General features: G+C 37.0%; 2 protein-coding genes across 6 annotated transcripts in view; one reads left to right on the top strand and one right to left on the bottom strand.

Moving 5' to 3' along the window:
• The window catches only part of GXYLT2 (glucoside xylosyltransferase 2), a 20,800-nt gene extending 19,976 nt beyond the window's left edge, over positions 1-824 (bottom strand). For 2 of the 3 annotated variants that reach the window (XM_026052646.1, XM_026052649.1), the window contains exons 1-2: positions 770-824; positions 526-578 (exon numbers count right to left, since the gene is read on the bottom strand). The gene's annotated coding sequence lies outside the window, so the exon portion shown is untranslated. The remainder of the gene's footprint in view (positions 1-525; positions 579-769) is intronic. The other variant, XM_026052647.1, reaches the window with a different exon arrangement.
• Positions 825-1,133: 309 nt separating this feature from the next.
• The window catches only part of SHQ1 (SHQ1, H/ACA ribonucleoprotein assembly factor), a 42,343-nt gene continuing 19,617 nt past the window's right edge, over positions 1,134-23,859 (top strand). For all 3 annotated transcript variants that reach the window (XM_026052703.1, XM_026052704.1, XM_026052705.1), the window contains exons 1-11: positions 1,134-1,325; positions 1,970-2,152; positions 2,564-2,628; positions 3,062-3,181; positions 4,483-4,634; positions 7,450-7,562; positions 8,765-8,892; positions 15,896-16,050; positions 17,829-17,882; positions 19,413-19,536; positions 22,993-23,113. In XM_026052703.1, coding sequence (XP_025908488.1) covers positions 2,010-2,152; positions 2,564-2,628; positions 3,062-3,181; positions 4,483-4,634; positions 7,450-7,562; positions 8,765-8,892; positions 15,896-16,050; positions 17,829-17,882; positions 19,413-19,536; positions 22,993-23,113 — 1,175 coding nt within the window. In that variant the 5' untranslated portion in view covers positions 1,134-1,325; positions 1,970-2,009. The remainder of the gene's footprint in view (positions 1,326-1,969; positions 2,153-2,563; positions 2,629-3,061; positions 3,182-4,482; positions 4,635-7,449; positions 7,563-8,764; positions 8,893-15,895; positions 16,051-17,828; positions 17,883-19,412; positions 19,537-22,992; positions 23,114-23,859) is intronic.

The raw sequence follows: 23,859 nt of genomic DNA on the forward strand, positions 1-23,859 counted from the left end.
GGCCGCCCGGCCCGGCGCGGGGCGGGGCCGCCCGGCCTACCGCACTCTCTGGAGTAGCCGCGCCGCGCTGGCGCGCGCTGCTGCGCGGCTCTCACAGAGCCCTGGCTGAGGCGCCGAGGCCTCTTTAACCCGCGCAGCGCTAAGCGCAGCGCAGCGAGCGCGCGGGTTCGAAACGGGGACGGGCTCCGAGGTCCGAGGCCGAGCAGAACATCCACTGCTTCGTGCCAAGAGGAAAGAACCCTGCTAAATGAGAAACTATGCAAAAACCGCAGTGCACAAGAAAACGTTATTTCCCAAAAATGCATTATACTACAAGAAAGCCCCCAAAACCCTCCAAGTTCTGCAAATCCTAAATTTGAAATTACATAACTATTTTTAAGGATGAGTATTTTTATCAAAATTATAACGCTAGCAGTTCAGAAAATGGAAGTTCTTCTCCATTCTGTTAAAAACCATAGATCTCTATCATAGAAGTATAGTATGTTTTACTTCATTAAAATGATACAGATAGAAAAACATACTTACCTTATTTGCTTTTATTTCCTGAGTAGAGCTTCATTTTTGTGCCTCCTGTTAAACTAAATGCATGCTTAGTATTTAATTTTTTCCCCTTATATTTCTACTAACCATATTTCTAGGACACGCATTTAGGCATCTTAATCCTTAAACATAGAATTATAGCAAATTTACTCTCAATTATTAGCTATACAAAGTCAATTATACTTGCAAGCTACATTTTTTTTACATTCAAATAGACAACAAACTTTACCAACTGCCAAAATTAAATGATAGACTCCTACAGCAGCACTTCAGAAACTGCCAGAGAAGCAGCAGCTTCCCAGAGAACCCTTCCCCTTCTCCTGCACAAATTTATAAGTTTGCCCTAACTAAGCTCAGGTGTCACCAAGCAGCCCCAAGGCCGGACACGCGGGTTCAAAAGCGAGGCCCCGCCCGCCGCGATCCCCGCCCTGAGGGCGGTGACGCTCCTCATGGCCCTGTCTCCCGCACCGCCCGGGCGCGCATGCGCGGGGGGTTGCGCGCCGCCATTCGCGGCCTGAGCGGCGGTTGGGAAACGGTTGGGAGCCGTTGGGCGCGCGGTGGGTGCTCGGCAGCGCCTCGGCCGCCTCTCAGCCCGCGGAGTGGTAGCTTGGCCCCAGTACATCCTTTTCTTTGGATAAGTGTGTGGCGTTTTGCTGAAGTTAAGGAGTGTGCAGGCGGGTGCGTTGCTTTGCGGGTGTGTTAGAGCTCCCCGCTGCCGCCGTACCTGGCGAGGGCGAGCACGTTGGCCTGCGGGCGGTGCGGGGCGGTGAAGGGCTCGCGGTGAGGTAAGGACTCTTGTTCTGGCCTTCCTTCTAAGTGAAGCGGGGAGGCGGTGCAGGGCGGAGCGGGGACGTGGGCAATGTGTTGACTTCTGAAAGCCCTGAACAGAAAGTATGTTCACACTGGGCTTCTGGAACATCTGAAGGTATAAACTGCTATTATATATGAACTGTTAAAACAACTCTTGTGCCATGAGTCCTGTGCTAAGAGACATGTTCAGTTTAGCATGCATGTAACTAACCCAGAGGCTTACATCTTAAAACAGATGTGAAAAATAGCTGCATATTGTGTATGCTCATGCCATCCTTTTTGTGAGTATTGATTCTGTTATTTCTGTTCTGGGAAGTGTGTTTATAAAGTATGGCTTCTACAAAGTCGCATAGTAGTTGCTTTCCAGAACTCTAAATGCTTGTGTTCATTTACATTATCTTTTTCATTATGAAGAAATGATTAAGTTGTAGAGAGTAGCTTGATGAGAGAATCTTCCTTTTTTCTTTTTTTTGTTGCTGCTATTATGAATGTCTTATCTTTGACTGTTTAGAAGATAATTCTGTGGAAATCAGAGATGTTCTTCTTACAGAATTTTAAAGACACTAATACTGTCATGAATTGTAAACTACAATAATCTTTTCTTTTTCTGTTTTGATAGGGCTGTGCAGTCAGTGGTTGCTTCTCCTGCTTGATTTGTCATGATAACTCCAGCCTTTGAGCTGAGCCAGGATCCAGACTTTCTTATAATAATAATCAAAATACCTTATGCCAGAGCTTCAGAGTTTGATATATATTTTGAAGGGGAAGACTTTAAATTTTATGCCAAACCTTACTTTCTCAGGTAAAGATGGTTGTATAGAGCTTTGCACTTCAAAAGATCAAAAAGAAAAATTTCAATTTTGAGGCCTTCAGAGCATGCCCCATTTGTAGTAGCAATGGTGATTTTGGCCTATCTTATAGGTCTGGTCCCTTTGTCTCAAGGTTTTTAATCACTAAAAGGTATTCATTTGATTGCTCTAAATTTGCTCAGATTTCCATATATAAAGTGGCAAAACAATTCGTTAGATGTATGTAATTCTTATAGAATAAGTGTGCCTTTTCACCACTGAGAACCAGGTAGCATATACTTAGTGATGCATGTGTTTTGGTGTGTATCTCCACATGGGGAGGATAAGTGGCTATATTCTCTTTTTGCTGTTACAGAATTCATGAGACATTCAGTCAGATCTCTTGTCTTTTTTTTCCCCTGCAGATTGACCCTACCTGGAAGGGTTGTGGAGGATGGCAGAGAAAAAGCATCTTATAATACAGATGAAGGTACCAGTTAATGTTACTCATGTGCATGCTACTGGAAATACAGTATTAACTCTCCAGTAACATGGTTAATTTCACAGAGCTCTTAACTTATGTGCAATATTTTACTAAAATGTAAAACGTTTCTTCTGTTTTATGATTTTTTGTCAGGGAAGGATTAAAATTAAAATCAAGTTTGTTTTCTGTTGGCTTTTATTATGCAGTGTAAGTTAAGAGACTACAACTGGTCAAATAGTCTTTTTTTGTATTGTTAAAATCTTTGTTTTTAGTGAAATTAGCTAAGGAAGTATAGAAACATGCATAGAGATGGGTACATAACATATTTTCTGCTTGTAACTCAATTTGTGAGCCTTTTTCATAAAAATAAAAACTTCTTTTAAAAAATTTTCATTGCTTGTTTAATGCAAAGCTAATAACTATTTGACTTTTCATTAAGGAACTTTTACAATTCACTTACCTAAGGAGATGCCTGGCCAATATTTTGAGGGACTGGATATGCTGACCTCTCTTTTGGCACCAAAGAAGTTGAAATCAACACCTTTAGTGGAAGAGATAGGTACAACAACAAAAAATCTTATTTATCTTAGTGATATATATGCATGTTAAATAGTTATACAAATAGTTTTATATAGTGGTGTACAAATGGAGTTACCTAGTGCTGTATGTAGGAGGATAAACTCTATTACTATCTAATCCAAGGTACAATGTAAGTGAATGAACCTGAATGCATGGATAAATATCAAGGAGTACTTGTAGGTGATCTGCTTTTCATATTAATAATTTAGTTACGTGTACACTTTCCAAAATATATTTTTAACACGTGCTAAACCTCTGTAGGTCTGTGGCCCCTCTAGTGGCTGTATAATGAACAGACATTTGAGTATTTTACTTCCTACACATGTAACTAGTTTTTCAGCTCAAATAGTAGAAGCCCAGAAGTAAAATAAGAACTGTACGTTCCAGGGGATGACCTGCTTAGGGACATCATTTTCATAGAAAAAAAAAAAAAGACTGTGTGTTTAGTGATGTGAGTATCTGTTTTAAAAGATTACTATTGTTACATAGTTTTTATTATGGTGATCTTAGAAAAAATTTCTGTTCATGAGGAAATCAGTGGAATCACTATTTCAGTCTTTGAGTAACTGAGTATAAGTTTTTCTGGTCTCTCTTTTGGGAAATTGGGGAATTTGGGAAAGGAGTTAAGTTATTGATATAAGGATCTACTTGTATAAAATGTTAACAACCAATGATTTTTTTAATTTTGGAAACTACTTTTATTGTAAGACTATTTTTTTACTTCAAGTCTAATCCAGTGATTTTGTGTAAACTGATACAATCATATACTATGCCTCTGTTCCAACAGAAGTGGAATACGTGGGGCTTGTGTGAAAGAAAGCAATGCTTTTGCACACTACTGATGATGAGGGTTCATGTCCTTTTAGAGGAAAATGTCATTGGGAAATGAACCCAGCAGACAGCAAAATCTGGCAGATTGTAAACATTAGTAGAGAACACGTATGTTGTATAAAAACAATCTGCTCTTGTCTTTGTATTGTCTTTGTTCTGTATATATGAATGAGATCTGTTATGCCTCATTTGCATTCAAACCACTCAGTTTAATAGCTTGAGAAATTCTCACTAATGTTAGCTGGATAAAGGAGATTTGGAGATGTGTGTTTGTTCCATTTGCTGACTCTCTTCTGTTTTCTGGAAGTTAGTTGGCACAGTTATATAAGCTTTTTAAGATACATAGTAAATAAAAAGCTTACTCTACTGTCAGTGTTTTGTCTTGTTATTAAATCATGTATGTTTTGGGTGGTATAAGCTTATCACTCATTCTCTGTGCAATGTACACAGCTGACTCTGCTCACTTTTCTGAAGAGGAAGAGGATGACTTTGACTGGGAAATTGAGCAGACTCCATACGAAGAAACTGCAGAAAGTGCTCTACAGCAGAAGTACTGCTATGGATTTGGGAATTTGCACTCAGAGGTGTTGCAGCGCCTGCAGGTGGGTGATTCCTTTTCCTCTTAGATCTTCAATGTAACTTAGGATTTACAGCACTTCTGGTTGGTTAGGCTTCCTGGTTTGTTTCTTAGTTCGAGATCATTACATCATAGCTTTTCCTCATTATCTTATTATATGACTGAGTATATCCTACTCTTCATGTAATGGTAAAGGCAAATGTTCCCTCCTGCAGAAAGCAGATGTGGTCGAGAGCAAGTTAACTGTGGCAGCTGAGAAAATAGCCCGGTGTATTTCTGCAGTGTGATTAGTGAAAAAGGAAAGAGACCAAGTGTTGCTGGCCCAGAAGGAAAAAGGAGAAAAGGGAGGGTGTAGATGGGATCCTACATGTGCAAGTGGGCTGCTATGGGCAGCACAAATAGGCTAGCCTTTAAAGGTAGAAAAAGGCCTGTATGAGGTAGATTGTCAGGTGACTAGTTCTGGCAGCTTAAACAGTCTTCAGGCTGTGCAATTAATACTCCTGTTTTTACATGATACTGTCTTTTCTTCTGGCTTCAAACATTCAGTGTCAACATCAGGTATATTTTAGATGTATTAAATTTTAAAACCTTTAACAAGGATGATGCAGATTTAAAGAAAAAAATCAAGCTGGCTATAGGCTTTCATGATTGTTGCATTAAAATATATTTTATTGTGTAATTCATGGTTATTGTTGTGTTCTTAAATTTTGTCTTCTGAAGAAGCAAAGGCTATAACTTTAAGTGCAGTCTTCCTGTTTCACCATGTTATTTTGAGGATCTTGGTACCAAGAGGTACTTGCCTCTCTCTCCCTCGCTAAAGCTGATTTCAGATGTAAAATAAGCTTGTTAGCAGCTAAAATTATAATTTCACTAGTAAACAGAAGACAAGACATCTGAAAATGGGCTCTGGTTTATTGTTCTTAAAGACCTCCAGCAATTGATTTCTGTTTTTTGTCTCCTTTATTCAGGAGTAGCATTCCTTAAATCTAGCATCAGATTGTGAATGAAAATGTTCATGAAATGTAATTGTCCATAGAGCTTGAACATAACTGAGTTCTCTATTGCTTCTAAACTTAGGTTTATAGTCTTATGGGTTTATGTATTTAAATCAGGATAAGTAGTGGTCATACTGTAATTTTCTGCTTATCAGAGCCTGAACTTCTCAGATAACTTTGCCTGAGCTCTTTGATCAGTGTTGTTCTGTGATAACTTGCCCTATTTCAAGAAGTGGTTAATAGCTGGCTGGAATGCTGGCTGGGAATGCAGACTTATTTTCTTGATTGGTCTGTGTTGTCTGGAATATGGGACACCTGTTAAGTGATTTGAGTTTCATAGTAGCTCAGGAGAGAGAATAGGTAATTGTTGTCAGAGATTGAGAGTAAAATTAGCATAGATTGACTGATAGTTCTGATTTTTTTCTAAATGTGAATGTTTTGCTTGGTCTAAAAATACAACAATTATATTCTTAATGCAAAGCCTTAGAAATGCTTTATAACAAATTTTCTGAACACAGTAGTGCACTTGTTAAAGATTAGCAGTCAGATTTATTCACTATTATCTGCCTTTGTGTTTATATTATGCCTTTGCCATAACTGAATTATAGAAATTTACTAGAAATGCTTCAGAGGGTTAGACTGCTGTGAAGTACTGTGTAAAGAGGATGATGCTGAATGATTTATTGTGTGTAGTAAAAGAAATGGAAATGTGATATCTAAATCAAGTTTACAGACTGAGATGGAATTCTTCAAATTCCCTATGTGCTTGATTTATGATGAATTTACTAGGACTAGGACTGTGCTGAGGCATTGAAATTTCCTTTTGCTGATTAATTTGTAGGAAAGGAACTTTAAACTGTAGTTATTCAGCATTCAAAAGTTTCTTTAGTGGATGAATAGATTGTAGTTAATTTGCAACCTGTAGCATGCTCAGCTGCATCATAATATTGGTAGAATATAGAGCTTTTGTTAAGATATGAGATAATTTATTTTGTTAAGATATGAGAATTTTTGTTAAGATATGAGATAATTATTTATAATTTATTTATTATAAATTTATTTATAATTTATTATAATTTTTTCAATGTCCTACTTAAGTCTGCACACCAGACGATATAAGTAGTAGGTATTCAAAACATGCTAATAATGTAGCTCTAACTTAATATTGCATGAATTGTAGTATCTCAAAGTTTTGGAGCAAAAGGATCACTAATGGAGAAAGTGTTTACATTCTCCAAGTATATTTATGAGATTTACCATGAAAGTCCTGAAGAAATATATTTTCCATCAGCATTAATGTACCTCTGGTTAATGATTCCTAAAAGGATACTGAAATTTTTCATTAATTATGGAAGATCTCAAGAGTTACACAAACACAATCTATGATTTTTCTTGGATATGTTTGAGTGCTTTTATTAAGCATTACAAATTTCAGCATAGTGTCAGCCTACTTGCCTTATGATAAGAGCCTGAGTAGAATTCATAAGTTTGAAGCTTCTTAGAATTCATAATGATTGAAACTTGGTGGAATCTGGGTATCCACTTTCCACGGTTGAATCTGGATTGAAAGGTAAGCAGGTGTTTAAGACCATCTATTTTCAATAATGGTATTGAGATGCACAATTCTAGGTACAGCTCATATGTTTTAAGTGCTGACTATTATCGTTACTCTTTTTTCTACTTATGTTAATAGTGAAGGCATAGTCTGACATGCAGTAAGGAGAGATTGAAAAGTGCCTGAGCACTTCGCTCTTTTAATGCCAATAGACCTCCCTTGTAAATTGACACTATATTCTTCTACATTGTATCTTTGGCTTAGTTGACTAACTTTTGTTGCATTTTCAGGAAGAGCTCACAGAGGTAATTGACATTAAAGATCCAGATCGAGTGCCTGTAAGTGAGCGTAGGAGAAAGCGCCTAGCAGCTGAGGTGGCCAAGTTTGATCCTGATCATTATCTGTAAGTACTCTTTTTTAATTTTATCTGGTCAAGTGAAATTACATCAGTTTTTGTTTTTGCATTTAATCACGGTTAAGATATACAACTAAATTATTGTATTTCTGTGTAACCTGATAAAAAGGATGGTTCTGGAGATGTAGTGACAAACAAATATTCTGTTTTAAGGAAAATGGAGACTGGGTAAGATTAAGTTAGCTTTAAGAAATATTGAAGACATTAAAGAAGTTAATGTGAGAGTACATGTTACAATTCACATTCAGTGGACTGGATAGGCTGTGTATAATTAAGAAGCTTTCTTGCATAGTTAACTTTTCTTGAAGTTTTTACAGTTCTTATTTTTCATTGTATTGTTTGGCTTGAAGGAAAAAGCAAATAAGAGGAGGCTTAGAACTTGGATGTTTTAATATAAATGCTTACCGAATTACTATACTGAGTGGCTTTGTACTGAGATGGCAGTATATCTTCTGTAGAAGTCAGTTCCCTGCCCTGTTCTCAGACTTCAGATTCTCCAGCTGCATGTGTCTCTTCTCCAAAGTATGCCTCCTTTGAAAATTGGAGAACTTTCCAATGAAGACAGTTGCTGTTCTAAGTCCTCTCTTGGAAATGCTTTTCCTTAAAATAGGTCCAAGATTTATTTACCTACATGTCATTCTACAAACTTATCATTTTCCTATGCTTCTGGATAGTTTTTAAGAGGTTGAGGAAACTTGAGAGAGGTACTAGAAAATAATATTGTTTATACTTTAATAACAACAATTTTCTAATTTATAGCTCAGAGTAGATACTGTTCAGATTTGTGCTTGTTCTTTGAAATTGTATTTCTAAATAACCTGTAGCCTAGTTCTATTCCTTCTGTGCATAAAAATGGTGGTGGCCAGTAATAGGACAAGAGGAAATGGCTACAAACTGAAACATCAAAAGTTCCATGGGAACTTAAGGAAAATTTTCCTAACAGTGAAGGTGACAGCACTAGAACAGATTGCCAAGAGAGGTTGTGGAATCTCCTTCTCTGGAGATCTTCAAAACCTGCTTGAATGCCATCCTGTGCCACCTGTTGTGGGTGACCCTGCATGTGCAGAGGAGTTGGACAAGATGATCTCTGGAGGTCCCTTCCAACCTTAAAGATTCTAATCTTTGATTCTATCAAATATCCCCACATGTGCTATAAACTGAAATAAACAGCACATGACACTTTTTTCCAGAGCTGATTTTTTTGAAGATGAAGCCATTAAGCATGTTTTGAAATACAAACCATGGTGGATTGATGTCCATAAGAAAAAGACAGCCTTGAATGAAGAAAGCTGTCAGGAACATGACAGGCAAACTTTTGGTAAGAATCTGTGTCAATTACTTGTGGTTCTGTAATATGTGCTAGACTGTTGTTTTTGAAGAAATGCATGGTTTTAACTTAGCATTTTCCATCTTAAAACTACTGTTATTTATAGAATAGAGAAATAGTTTGCATTGTGCCTTTCTTTCTCTTCAGAGGTGAGTTACATACTGAAATCTTGGGGAGTGTAGTTGCCTGGAAGTCATAATACATGATAAATGCCTAAGATCAAACCACCACTTTATTGGTTAGTTTTGTGTGGACTTGAATTTGATATCTTTTGCCTTCCTGCCTTCCTTCTGTCTCTAAAGGTCCTTTCTAACCTTAAGGATTCTGTGACTCTAATATCTTCATGTGGCTGGGTAAAATAAGGTACTATCTGGTGTTTCAGTTATGTAATGGCAGTGACCCTTGCCCTCTCTCCTTTTTTCTTCTTTTGATTACTTAGTTACTGTTGTTGAAAGGAAAGAGCAGCTAATGATGACAGAAAATTGAATGAAGGTTTGAAACCAGTGGAGACTACTAAACATGAACTAGTTGTGGTAAAAGAAACCACCATGAGAGGGAGTACAGGTTCTACTTGAAAGTCTCCCAAGAGTGAAAATAGAAGAGGGCAGGAGGTAGGTCTGAGCTATTGGATCTGGAATTTGATGATCAATTGGATGAATTACTTCTGTTTTTTTTCTCTTGTCAATTAGCTAGCCTGAGTTACAACTGCTGGTTTTCTTATGACCTGCAGTAGCTTCTATTTTTACTTTGTCCACTTAAGTGGAAAAGGCCTGAGGCCACATAAACAGTCTTCATTTCACTTCTATGCCTGTATGCCACTTCTACTAATTAAGTGGACAAAGTAGCACTTGATGAGGCACAACTTGTACCTTGTACTAGGCTTCTTGCCCTATCAAGCTTGCACAGATTTCTGTCTCATGTGGAAAAAATTAGATTCTTGAAACATGTGTGGTCTCATGCTTCTACCCAAGTACACAGAAATGCAGAGAAGAGATGGAAATCACATTACAAGAGATGTTGCATTTTGACCTATAGAAGCTTCTTCTCAAACATGAGATGGTATATAATTTGAGGGAGTGTTAATTGCAGATAAGACTGTTGAATAAGAAGTAATATCTAAGTTGGAGGGATCTTAAAATAGAAAGGATGTGACTGTACAGCCTGTTGGGCCACTAGGATACTGACACCAGTTTGCTCTTTGGTGTTTCTGTAGGCTGTGCTTTGCTGCTGCTGTTATGATGGTTCCCACCTAAGGTGTGTCTGGCATCCCTAATGTCATGTGGGAACTGATATTTCAAGTGTTACTTCTTGAAAAAGTAGATGTAAGGGAAAAGTGACATGAAAAACAGCATGTTTATTGACGATTTTGTGTTCAAAACTTTTGTTTCTTCCTTGTGATAATTTAGTGACGTCCGATTTTTATCTTTATTGCTTTCTTACTGCCGAATATTTTTGTTTTACTTTTCCAATGTCTTTGGTTACAAGGAGTAATTAGAAATACATGTGTCTTTTTTTCCATGATGTGAAAATTAACTGAAGGTCTCGGTTGATTACTGCTCTTAAATTCATTCTTGGTGATTTTTGTCTTATTTCACCTCATCGGTGTTTTTTAAATGTCTCATTAGCAGACTTTTTTGTGTTTTTGGAATGGCTGTTCTCATTAGTGTTTAGTATCTTCAGTTCTCTTTTCCTCTCACCTTAACTGTTTATTTAACCTTCTCTTTCTCCACTTCTGTGCATGGTATTTTTTCTTTAATTTTCTTTGTTAGTATACTAAGTTCATTTATTTTACTGGATATTACAATCATTGTTATCATTCCTTCTACCTTCCTCCCCCCACCTTTTTGGCCATTGGGTAGCTAAGATGATTGGCTCTGCTGTAATGTACCTCAGGTAGCAGAAATACTACAGAGCAGGTTTCGCATCATGTTTGTAGCAAAATATAATTTCAGAGGTGGCCACTCCTAAAGCTGGCAGGACCAGATCTTGTTCTCTTTTTACAGTGTCTAATGTGAGTCAGATAATACTCTGTAAAGCTTAACTAATTACACAGCCTTTCCCATGAGGGAATAAAGCTCTTGGAAAAGATTCTTGTCTGCAGCTGAAGTTTACATTAGTTTTGCTTCTGGAGATTCCAGATGACAGTTTTTTTATTTAATGATGGTCACATTCAACTCAGAAGTTGGTTTTTATTCTGTTTCAAATTGCACAACAGTAAAAACTCCATTTTAGGCAATACAATAATCTTCAAAGGTTTAGGCTGACATATGTATTTAATATAACATTAATATGAGCCAAGGATAATTTATTTTGTTTACAGTTGCTCTGATCTCTTTTTAGAATAAGAATCTCTTTTTAAAGATTCATCATCTAATGGGATGCTGAATGCTGAAATAGATACCGTGGCTGCTAATTTTGCAGACTTGAGATGAATCACTATCAGTTGTTCTCTAGATCTGTTTCTCTTGGTCTTCCTGACTTTCACAGTATGTGAACTTCAGTGGCACTGCCATGCGACATAGCAAGTATTTTTCATATGGAAAAGATTTACTGCTTATTCATGCAAAATTCTTAAAATATCAATAAGCCCCTATTTTAAAGTATTACTGACTTTAGGAGGTGACAGCAGTAAGATAGAGAGGAAAGAATGATTGATGTCTTGGTTTGTAGGAACTGCAAAACTGTTAAAGAATCATTACAAATTAGGAAATTAAAGGAAATTGTGGGATCTAGGAAACAGTCTGAGTATGGTGACTTTAGGTAAGATGACTGCAGACAAAGAACAAGTGATACAAAGGAAATATGCTGTAGATGATGTGAGAACGAGAGAAGTGTGGAAACAACATGGAAGATAATTTGATTGGAGCTACAGTTTGAATGGAGCAGTTGTAAAGAAGTTCACATAAATGGAAGATGAATAAAATAGATGCCTGATCACAGTTCATGGTGAATGTAGGTGTGTAGAGGGGTACAGCTCTGTTTTTAGGAACTGGAGTTTTATTTGCTGATAGTTAAGGCTTGTCTGATACTTTTTTTTTCCTGACAGTTTTGGGGGTTTTGAAGTTGCTCAGTCCTACAAGCTTCTTCATAGATTCCACATGGAAGGAAAAGAGTCCCTTAATTTTCAGAGTCAGTGCTGTTCTTATAAGGCACTGTGGAACTCGCAGGAAAGAGAAGTTATCAGTACTTATCAGTACATCAGCGCTGTGAAAAGTTTCAGCAGCCTTTTCTACCTTAGCAGATAGCAAAAAAATAAAAGGAATCAATGGAAAATGAGCTTAGTTCTGTTACTTTGTTTATAATATTTTCAAGTGCTTTAAAAGTAGCTTCTAAGCCCTAGAGGAAGCACTGGTCCTGTGCAAAACCTCTGGGTACTTTTTTAGTTAGAAGGAATGCATGTTGTCTTATATCTTGGGGAAAGCTTGAAAGGTAGAGACTGATAAAAGTGATGCTAACCTCGTTCCCAAGTAATATACTTTCTGTTAGATAATCTCCCCTTTCTATACTATTGTTGATCTGTTAGCTTACAGAGATACAAGTATACATTTAAAACCTGGATTTGGTTGCATTATGTTGTGGCGCTCATTTTAAAGAAGTAGATTCCTCTGGTTTCCTTCAAGTTTCTTTTATAGTGGTCATGGGCTTTCAAGACTGTGCGTGACAGGGTTGTTACCTGAGGCTCTGCTTTCATCAGAAGCTGGGCCAGCTGATCTCCGGGGTCCTTTCTGACCTAGGCTCTTCTGAGATTCTGCAAGTCAGAGTGCTACCCTTGCTTTCTGTCTTGATGGCACATTTTATCTAAGGATCCCAATACAGTTATAACCATTTGTAAGTGTCACAATAGTCTTGAAAAAGATATTACACAGGCTTTATTGTTGAATAGCCTGAACCCTACATAGAATCTTAATGATGAGTTCTGCTACATAGTATTTTACTAACACCATAATAAATCAACCTATACCTTTTGTACCTCATCTTTCAGTTTAATCTCTCTAAAAGGGACTTCATTGACTGACAGTTGTTACTGAGGAGCAATTTGAAATATGATTATTTGTACAGGAGAAAAGGATATTTTAACATGATGAAGAATAATTGTAACTTGTAGGTTTGTCTTAATTGTAGATTTTGTCTGTAGGAGATTGATTAATCTGAATGCTTTAGACTGTGTTTGCACATATACCATATGCAGTTATATAGTGGCAACAAGAGGCATGATTTTGGCACTGAAAATGTACAAAACATTTTAAATGGGAACTTCATCAAATCTTATGTTTTTAGAATTTGATAAGTAATAGCAGATACTGCTTTGTACAAACGTGATTTTGATAAGTATGCAAGTATTAGGTGAAATATTGGTAATCAGTATACAAAATATAGGTTTAATAAAGCAGAAAATATTAATCTGTTAATCACATAGTCTGTTGTATGTTTAGATTCTGGGGGAAAGGAGGGGAGAAAAAATTGGTGGTTTTGATATGTTAATTGGTTTCAGACCTGCATGATTTATTATTTGAAATCCTTAAGGAATAGGTAGATCTTTGTTTGTAAACTGGAAGTATTTTCTCCAGAGAAATTAAAAACACCTGGCACATTGTAGTAAGCAAGTAAATGAACATCTTGGAACATTTACCTTTAAGGATTGTCTAGTCTGCATCTTGTTTGCTGTTGTCTAGCAGGCCTGTGTTTTTGGTGAATGTGGTCCAGTTTTATATGATAGTCTTTTCTTCCTTTAAAATGCAAATCTTCTGAAGAGTAGTTGCCTCATTTTATTTTTTTTACAAAGTTCACTAGGAATGTCTTTGATTTCAGCTTGGAAGAGGGGGAATATAGTTTACAAAATGCACATTCCACAGGAATGTACAGATAAGTCATCCAACTCCTGTTGGTCAGCAAATGTTTTTATAAGTTAGTGACTCAATGAAGAAATAAATTAAGAAATTTACATGAAATTTGCTGATGGACTAGAGGTACATCTGTATTTGAGTTAATCGTTTGAGTTGTATTAATTTCCATTAATACACTGTATTAATGGGGGGAAAAATAGAATTGCCATAATCTTTGCTAAATTTTTGCTGAGACTTTTACTCTAGTACAATTGTTGTTTCCTAGATAACAATTGGAAGAGATTGGCTTTCTCAAGATGACATAAAAGCTGGAATTCCTTTGTGTGGGAGCTTGTGAGTAAGTGGAGCCTGGCTGGAGTCCAGAGAAATGTTTAGTTCATAAAGTTTCCAGAGGAATTTAAATCAAGTATTTCATGGTTACGTAGCTCATAGCAACATTAAGGAAGTTCATAAAGAAGAAACATACTTTGTTCATAATTTTAGTTCTTGATGAAGTGTGCTCCTACTTACATGCTGTTGACATCAAGAACATTTGTTTCCAAACATGTCATAAAATCAGAAAGTTTGTAGTAAGCTCCTGGGGTAAAGATCACCCCATGTCCCTAAGCAATCTTATGGATGAGAATGAGTTGTGTAAAGTGATGATCAGTGTTTGAGAAGAAACGTCTTTAAGAACATTTGGAGCCATTGCTGTTACAGTAAAGAAATGGTATAAAAGGAATTTGGTTTGCTGTAGATTGTAACCTTTCCTCTCTGTGCGCCTGGCTGCGAGCTCCCTGGGGCGTTAGCTGCCTGTGTACCAAGCATCCACAGCTTTGATGTGGCCCGGCTGCGCAGCCTTGGCTTGCACTGCTCAGAATGTGAGAAGGTCTGTAGAAAGATAAGAACAGTAACATAGTATTTTTGAGACAATTTATTAGACAGGATCATTAGTAGCCCAAGGGTATGAGAGATGGAAAGTACCAAGCCCGAAAAGAGAAGAATAGGGAATCAAGTTGGATCTTGTCAGGAATTGGTAAGGTTGAGTGTTGTGAAGCTGGTGGACAATGGCAACTCAGCACTATGCATGGATCCGTCTCGGGGAGCCTCAAAGACTGACCATTCTCCTTGACTGCTGTCTGCATGACCAGTAAGGACTCTTACTCCTTTGTCAGGAGATAGCAATAATTGTTCTCATTTTTAAAGTATGTATATCCTACTTGCAGATTTTCTCAGTCCCCAGCTGAACAAGTCAGAGTACAGTGACCCAAAAGAGAGGAGGTCATAGAATAATTGATAATGAGTTAAGGGTGATGTGTACTTCCCCTTAGACTTGGGCCTTGTTTTGAATGTGTGATGAGTGCTTCATTGCACTTGTTCCACTCTCAGAAATCTCCTTGGATGAGGTGATATTTTAAACTGGGACTGATAGTTACTATATTATTTTGGCTTGGAACAAATGGTTGAGGATATTTTAGCAATGCAAGAAGCCATCAGCTGTGGAACCAGTACCAATGCTTTCACCTATCCCATTCCCTTGTAGGGCTGTGTTTTGCAGGGTGACTAAGGTGTGCTTGCTGTGTCTGATTCAGAAGAGATTAAAACCATTTCTGTTGACATGGAATGCTTGCACAGTCTGGATGAAAAATTTTGCTCAGGCTTCTCGCAGTTGGAATTTTACTGAATGACTTGTTGGTTTTTTCAGTTTGTATGGGCATGGCTTCCAGTCAGTTGTCTGCTTAATCTCTGCTATTATTTCAAGGCAATTGTGCCATCTTGTCTGCATTTTAAGTATTGTACTTTTTAGACAGGTTGCCTTTTCAATATTCAATCTTGGCTGTCTGTCTATACCAGTCTGCTAGGGAAGTATTTCATGTTTGTGTCAGTGCAGATATCCAGGTATTCACAAAGATTGTTGGTACTTCAGAGGGGTTCTACTGTGCTGGTGAATGCATGCTGTACTATGCAGGGCTGTGCAACCTGGTGTTCAAAGGACTGGGTCAAGGTTTAATGAGAGTTAAGTGATAGTGACTGTGAGAATGATTTGTGCTTTTTCTGGAGTGATGAGTGGTTTGTTCTTGCTGGCATGCTACTTTTGAAGACAGTGTGGAAGTGTATAGCCTGTTAAAATCAGTGTGTCACTTGTATGTTTGTAATTTACTTTTTTATAGTTGTATTCTCTGAAGAAGAGAGAGAGCAGCTGAGAAAATTCAAAAATAAATCTTATCTTCTGGATAAAAGAACCCGTCATCATGTATATCTCGGTTTAATTGATATCCTTCTGGCCTATTGCTATGAAATCTGTGTTAATGAAGGAGACAAGAATGTAAGTAAAAAAGTTTATTTCAAGAAACTAATGCCAGACTCCATACTGTCAGTGGGGAACCTTACCATCTAATGTGAAGTTACTCTTACCTCCCAACATTACAAATGTGATGAGTAAATTATAATCTCGATATGAAGCCCTTCATTTTCTGGTGGGGGGCACTTCAGTGTTATGACTTCTAAATGCTGTGAGGCTCTTCTGGAGAGAAGCGCTTTAGCTGTAGTTAAGAAGTGGAAGAAGAAGCAGGAGATTGCAAACAAGTATTTTTCTTGTGATTTGTATTGTGATGCAGAACATCTTGATTTACCTAAATAAAGATTCCGTAAAGTTGCTGTTTATGAAATGAAGATTCCTTCTTCCTTTTTTTCTGGATAGCTTTATATACCTATTTAAAAACAAAACAAAGTTGAAAATTAAGTCTGCAGGACTGAGAGTTTAGTGTTTTATAAAGGCTACCATTGTATGCTTTTAATAGAAGAGATTCTTTTAAACACTTCTAAAACTGTCTGCTGAATATGGAAAATGTTTGCTGAAGCACTGAAGCATTCTGGAAACTGTGGTGGAGCATTTAAAAACTTAAGATTAATGCTTTTTTCTGCCTTTAGTAGAAGTCACAATTCAGGGTTTGCTTTTTCACTGGGGCGAGGTTAGCTTAAATGTAGTTCTTTATGTATATTCTGGTGTTTGCCTGTCTCTCCTGTAAAAGTACCTGGCTTTATTTTGTGTTTTATATTCTAGGCTTTTTAGAGGATATAAAGAATTAAAAAGGTAGAAATTTAATGTGGAATCAAACTAATGAGATTCTGTGCTGTCCTGTGGAAAGCTTGCATTTCAAAATGATGCTGTATCCCAGATACAGCTTTATTTCTAGCATCTCCTCTGCTGAGGCTAACTGGGGGTGTTTTCTGCATGCTTTTAATCAAAATATTGGAAGAGAATCAAAAGTGTCTCCTTATCAGACTGAATTGAGACATGGATCTTAAGAATATAGAGAAGTGTGCAGACATATCTGTTCAACAGAGCAATCATAGAATTGTTATTGTATGGTTTTGTGCTGTACAAAATCACAAATATGTGAGGTTTTTTATACATGAAAAATGTTATTGATCCTTGCAATAGCCTTACAGTATATGTGGAAAATGCATTGCTTTTTTAAAATGGGAAAATGAAGGCTTTCAGGCCACACAAATCTTTATTAGAGCCAGGATTATAGATCAAGGCTTCCTGGCTTTTAGCCCTAATCATCCCACTAGACCACACTACCTCACAAATCCTATGAATCTGTCACATTTTAAGAATAATGATGTTTTACATGCACTGCTGGCTTCAGGACCTTCTCTGAAAGCCAAGTCTTGAGCTGTTTTCACAGAACAGGGCACTTTAGTTTCAACTGTTGATTCACTAGGTAGATTCAAGTTTCTCTTGCTTGGTGAAAAGTGTATTGAGGGATAGAATTTTTCTAATGCAGTTTTTCCTGTGATTACTATTTTGTTTTAAAGACTTGTGCTTAGCCTGGATATTCCCCAGTATGGAAGCATGTTTAATTTTAATGTACCACATAACAATACCATTTTAATGTGGTCCTGTGGTTGTTTCAATGCATGTAATATAATTACTGCTTCATATACACATATGTTTCATATGTGTATGAATATATTACTGCTTCATATACACATGTTTTTAAATTATTGCTGGCAGGTTATCCTAAGTAGTTTAACAGCAGTCTTGAACACTGATTTAGATAATACTTGTTTTATTTTTCCCTCTCTTAAAATCAGGTTGAATCCGCTTGGAATGTCAGGAAACTGAGTGCCACACTGTGTTGGCTGGAAGTAAGTTAAAACTTTAGTGCATTATTATTTTTAGAATTGCGTGTTGCTTTTTGAAAGGCTACTCTTTCAAGTTTATTGTATATTTAATAAATATTACAAGAAATCGATCATTGTACTTTGAAATTGTTTACCAAGAAGCACATAGGCCTGTGTAGTAAAGTTGTTACATATCTGGGATTGGAAAGGATTTAACCTGGCCCGCAGATCATGATTTCTCATGATGGCAACAAGCTAGAAAATTCCTTAAATTACTAAGCTATGTTGTAATTTGCAGAATAAAATATTAACTTTTGACAAGAGTTTGGGGTCCACCCTGCAAATGCTTCTAATGGTTATAAAAGTTGTATTTGGTAATAAGATTTTTTCTGCTGAAAACTAGCTTTTGTAAATCAGTGAGTTTTTGCTTTTTCTTTTGCTGGTGCAGAACATTCAATGAGCAAGTCTTGAAGGAGTACTACTAAAATGCAGTTTCACTCTTGGATTTTTCAGATCCGTATCCCGACACAGCATGGGAGTTTTCTGTGTGTGCTTATTCTATAATGTAGCAGCTCTTGGCACTGTTTCTGCCAACAGTATACTTCACACCCAGAAAATTCAGTCTCCTGGCACCAAGCTGTTAATAAGTATATCTGTTATATAAACCATGTAGAGGCGGGTGCTTTCATCAATCTGTAAATAAAACTGTATCAGCTGTGGTTTGTTTGAACTGACTGCTGTTTTTCTGTGCATGTGCATGCACATACCTTAGACTCTATATATTACTAAAAATGATTAAAACACTTATCAGTAATACTTAAAAATGAAAAAGGTATTGAGATACGTAATGTGAAAAGGCACCGGCTTTCAGCAAAGCATTTATATTAATTTTAATAAATTGAAAATTCAAGATATATTCAAAAACACCTATTTGATAAATGGGATATTGTCTTCTAAGAGTGAATGCTGGAAAGTAAATTACTCTCCACATTAACTCACTAGTGCATATGGACAGAGTAGGTTAGAGGAGTTCCTCACTCAAAGTGAGACAATGAACTGCCTTCCCTAGGGAGATGCATTTATGCCTGTCTAAAATATCTGCAGCGTCCATGAAAGGCAGTCATGTATCATTTTGAAACAGCTTATATGTGCATATGTGTTCTGTTAATATCATGTGTTTTTAATTTTTATTTATTCTTAAAAGGCTTTTTATAGCTTCCCTTTAATATACATAATAATATGGGGCAGATGTAATTCATTGCTCTCTTCTAAAGAATGGCTGAGTTTAGAGTTAGATGTTTTATTTTAGTTTTCGCGATGTTCTTTTTAAAATTCAAAGCCACCAAAATATATTGGACTTTTGTTATCCTGCCATGCAAGCCAAATGTGCCGTATCTTGTTTCTGTTTGATATTAGCATAGTGGCTTTCATATTTTTTGAAATACCGATTGCAGATATATAAAAGGACTTTTCATTCTATGCTGTTACGACTTCTCCTAAATTAAGGTTTTTATCAAAAATGCTCACTAATTCAGTTGTTGTTGATGCCTACAGAGTTTTACTAGCATTCATGAGGTCCTGGTATCCTTTGGAAGAAGAGTTGTGTGCTATCCCCTGTACAGGCATTTCAGATTAGTGACACGTGCCATCAATGATACAGTCATGATACTGCAGCTAGGTAAGTTTTTTAGAAATTGAAAATGATACCTGCAGAATTGCATTGTATTTGTCTGCCAAGAGATTTTTCTGTTCAAAAGGAACATTTAATGATGCTTTTCTTATGGTGGGTTAGATGCTATGATTGCATTAGGCCCCTTTAAAAGTAAATAATTTTGATTTTTGTTTCCGCTACATTTAAGTTGTATTTCCAAGAAGACTGTCTTGTTTAGAGGCATAGTAGAAGTCTGTGGTTTCTGTAGTTCTTTGCTTCTTAATTATGTGACTGAAGCCCATTATTAGAAATACTTCCAGTCTCTCAAGTTCCATAGTTTGTCTCCAACCAAGGGTGTGTGTTTGTGCAGTGTGGTTTTATCTCTTATAAGCACCTTCTACAGCTGTTTCAATTGTTTTATCCAGTTTAGTTCTTCCTTTTGGAAGAACTGTTCTTTTAATTTAACTGCTGTTACTACTAACTGTTAAGTTCCCACTTGCCAATTTCTTCATTCATAATTGAAGCTTCTGTTGTCTTTTGTTTTTTTGTTTCCTGTTTGAGGCAATCCATTAGTAACATTCTTCCAACTTAAAGTCATTGTATTGGACATCTAACTCTCAATACTAAGCTGTATCTTTGTGCCATACAGGGTCACACATGAAAAGGAGCTGTTTGGAAGACAAGGGATAGTTTTGTGGCTTATAGGCAGGCAGTTGCTGTTTAGTAGGATTAAGTGAGGTCACTGTTTAGTCCAGTAGTGGTTGAAGAAAAATCCTGAACTATTGTGAGATGGTGGCTTAGGTTCTGAGGGAAGCCTAAAGGATTGATCAGAACTCTAGTAGAACAGTAAAGTGAATGAAACCTAACTTAGATAATGTACTGTTTTATCAGCAGCCCCTGAAGTTCTGAAATGAGTTTCACACATAGAAAGCATCAAAATAATTTGTTTTACATTGCTGGCCTTCTATATCACTGTTCTGTTGTGAGCAAAGTTCAAAATCACTGACTTGGGTCTTTTATCTTAGTTCTACCATACTGACAGTTTTTCTAAATTCTAAATTTCTAAAACTGAAGAATAAAAAAGCTGTACTACCAATTTGTAGCTTTTTATTCCATGTTCAGAAGTGGCACTTTCATCTTAATGGCTGTTAATAAATCTTTCAACAGCAGCACTCTACATTTCCAGTTTATCCTAGACTGCTTTCATTTAGCAGTGTACAAATGTTTGGAAATGTGGTCATTCCATGTCAGTTGTACAGGCTTACATCATCATAATCAGATTTTAATTCTAAATCCTAACTTTTAAGTTTTGTTTCTTGTTTGTTTAATTTATAAAAACTTATGCTCTGTTTTTAGTACCCAGTGCTAAGTTACAGGAGGAGAAAATGCATGGATTTGGGAAGGGCAAACAGCGCAAGTGCAACACTGCATGTGTTCTATATGCATGTGTGCATACAAGCACACTTTATGTACACATGTATGTGGGGATTTTTGTAAGATTAGTTAGCAAAACTCTCAAAGAAACAAGACGGTTTGCATAACTAATTTGTCTGTATGTCACTAAGTCCATAATCCTCACCTCTCTCTTTACAGCTCTGAGTTCTAGCCTGTCTATCAACAGGTGATATGAATGCCCTGAATTTAACCAGTACCCAATGAGGCATTTGGTTCTGAATGATCAGCTTATTCGTGGGGAAAATGAATGGACCTGTGTGTATAGAATGCATTGTATGATTCTGTGTAAAATAATGATAAGTATTTATAAAGTGTTAGTTCACTCTCCTTTAAGTCACTGAACAGAAAGTCTTGTAATATGCAGCCCTGGGATAGTTCAAAACGTTTGCAAGAAGTACAGAGCGCTACTGTTAGTCTGGTCAAAAGTATTGAGAGGAAGTAGGTTAATGTCATGTAATCACTGAGCTATTTAAAATCTTCAAGCATCTTAATAGCTAATGGTTTACAAGCACTGGAATAAGTTAAGAACGGCAGTAGGTCTGGTTTCGTTCAGCTGCAGTCTGTGCGTGTCTGGCTGTGCTGGTTGCCTGGGAAACTAGTGCAGGATGATGTGACTGGCTGCATTGGCAGAGCTGCCAATGGACCATGAAGGTGCTGGAATAGCATGAAATGCAGGTCCCCCCCTCAAAAAAATAAAGGTGTGGGGGGTGGGATGTATGCCCATTTTCGTTGGAGTCCCTATTGGGAGAAAGGAAGAAATGGTTTTCAATATCAGCCATGATAATCTGTGTGCTACCTGGGAAGTGGGTGAAAACATCTTCATTTGGGCATTAATCTATTAGGAGGGCCCTTAAACTTGTTAGAGTAGCGGCATGAATAACAGCAGTTAATATTGACTGAAAATTCAGGGGTTTATGTCCCAGATTGGCCTTTGTAGCTGTGGAACTTAGCTAGTGCAAGAAGTTATGAAGTCTTTAAATAACAAACTACCATTAGTTTTGAAACTGTGTAGAATTGAAGTCTGTCAGTTACAGGTGGGCTTTTGTTTACATTTGTGTTTGTTCTCAACTTCTGTTCTTCCAGACCAGTGGTTTTTCAGTTGTTTGCCATTGCTTTTTGCTGTCTAGGCTCTCTCTCCTTATTGCAACCTGCCATATCTTACCATTCCATATCCTTTTAACTGAGTTTTCTGTGCCTCTAGGTTTTCAGCATCTAAGTACTTAAACAATCAAAAATTTTGGGCTTGAACAGCAGAGGGAGTTCTGATCTTTTTTTTAATCTGTGAAATGTAACTTCATCTGTGTTTAGGTTTCATAGCCTTGGAGGAGCTGATCTCTTGGGAGTGGGTTATTGGATTCCATTTGCTGTAGTGGCTGTTTTTATTTGATTTCACTCCCCCTGCCCCCTGTTTAACAGTGGTATTTTCTTGTGTATGTTCCAGCACTTAACCCTTTAGAAACTGATTAGAAAACTAGACAAGGAGGTGTCAGCTAAAAGGAAGCTTTTCTCTTCATAAGGAATGACTATATATGAAGAAAATTAAACTGACTACAGAATGATTTCTGACTGCAATAAGAGAACACCCGATTTTTGATCTTTTCCTGCATTTATCAACAATATATATTGAAAAAAAAACCTTTTTAAGCCTGAAATAGGATTTTTCTTTCTGGGAACTCAACTTCTCTAATTATTCTACAGCAAACACAGAGGATGTGATCCAGTGAATTGAAGGTGATAGATGATGGGGAGTGGTGGTATTTATGTTGACTGATGCAGTTGGCTCCTCTGCAGTTGATCCTGTTGTGGACTGTGTAATCCACATCTTGTGTTTTACCAGTGTGTGTATTTGAGTAGGCATATGGAGTTCCAAGCTTTTTTACAGAGGGCGTACAGGATTTTTCTGAGGCAGTAGATCAACTTAAAGTTACAAGAGCATTGTAGATAGCATAATCACTAACCTTAGAGGTGAGAAGATGATAAAGATTAGCTATGATTTCTAAAGAATTATAAAAATCAATCTCTTTTCAGGAAAAGGTGCAGTTTTGAAGTGTCTGCTGGACATTCACAAGATTTTTAGGGAGAATGACCCTTCCTATATCCTTAATGATCTCTTCATTACAGACTATTGCATCTGGATTCAAAAAATCAAGTAAGTTCTTAATCTTTAGCGTAATTCTAACTGATGCTTATTCACACACTAAAAAAGCTGTGTCCAGTAAATGGAAATGAATACAGTCTTTTCATTTCATAAACTTGTCTAGTTATTTTTATAACACAAGAAAAAATTCATTGTAGTTTTTACATGTTAACATCACTGGAGAAGATTTTTTAAGATAAAATTGTAAATTTTCATTCATATATTAATCTTTGCTTTTTTGAGGAGGGAAGTGAGAAGATGTGAACAACCTTACGGGAATATTCATTCCACTGCGGCATTTTCTAGGAACAGAAATGATTATATAGCACTTATATAACATTGGGGACAACCTCCAATTCAAGACTGAATCAACAACTTATAATTGCAAATAGAGGCACTTACAGGCCATTTGCATCTGTGTGAAGCAGTTGGTTTATGGGTTATAGCAGTTGTACCAGTTCATTATAACACCAGTGTAAGTGCCGTGCCTGTCTGCTGCTGCCCCTACAGCTGCTTGCCAGCTTGCTTGCTCTGGTCATAAGCTTGGGCTTCCATTCTGCTGAGAGGAAACTTTCCTGCTTCTAGGCTAAATCCCCCTCACTTCATCACCCTATGTCTCACCTATAATCTTTTAATAGAGATGGCTTTGCTTAGCTTTGAGCCCCCCACGGGTGTGGGGAAATTCATATGCAGGTTGAAGTCAAGTTGAAGAAGTACTGTAAGTGGAGGAGAAAGTTATTTCATGCATCTTTATTTTA

This window comes from Nothoprocta perdicaria, unplaced genomic scaffold, assembly GCF_003342845.1.
Source record: "Nothoprocta perdicaria isolate Ctin4 unplaced genomic scaffold, notPer1 scaffold_9, whole genome shotgun sequence".
In the NCBI taxonomy this organism is placed as follows: Eukaryota; Metazoa; Chordata; class Aves; order Tinamiformes; family Tinamidae; genus Nothoprocta; species Nothoprocta perdicaria.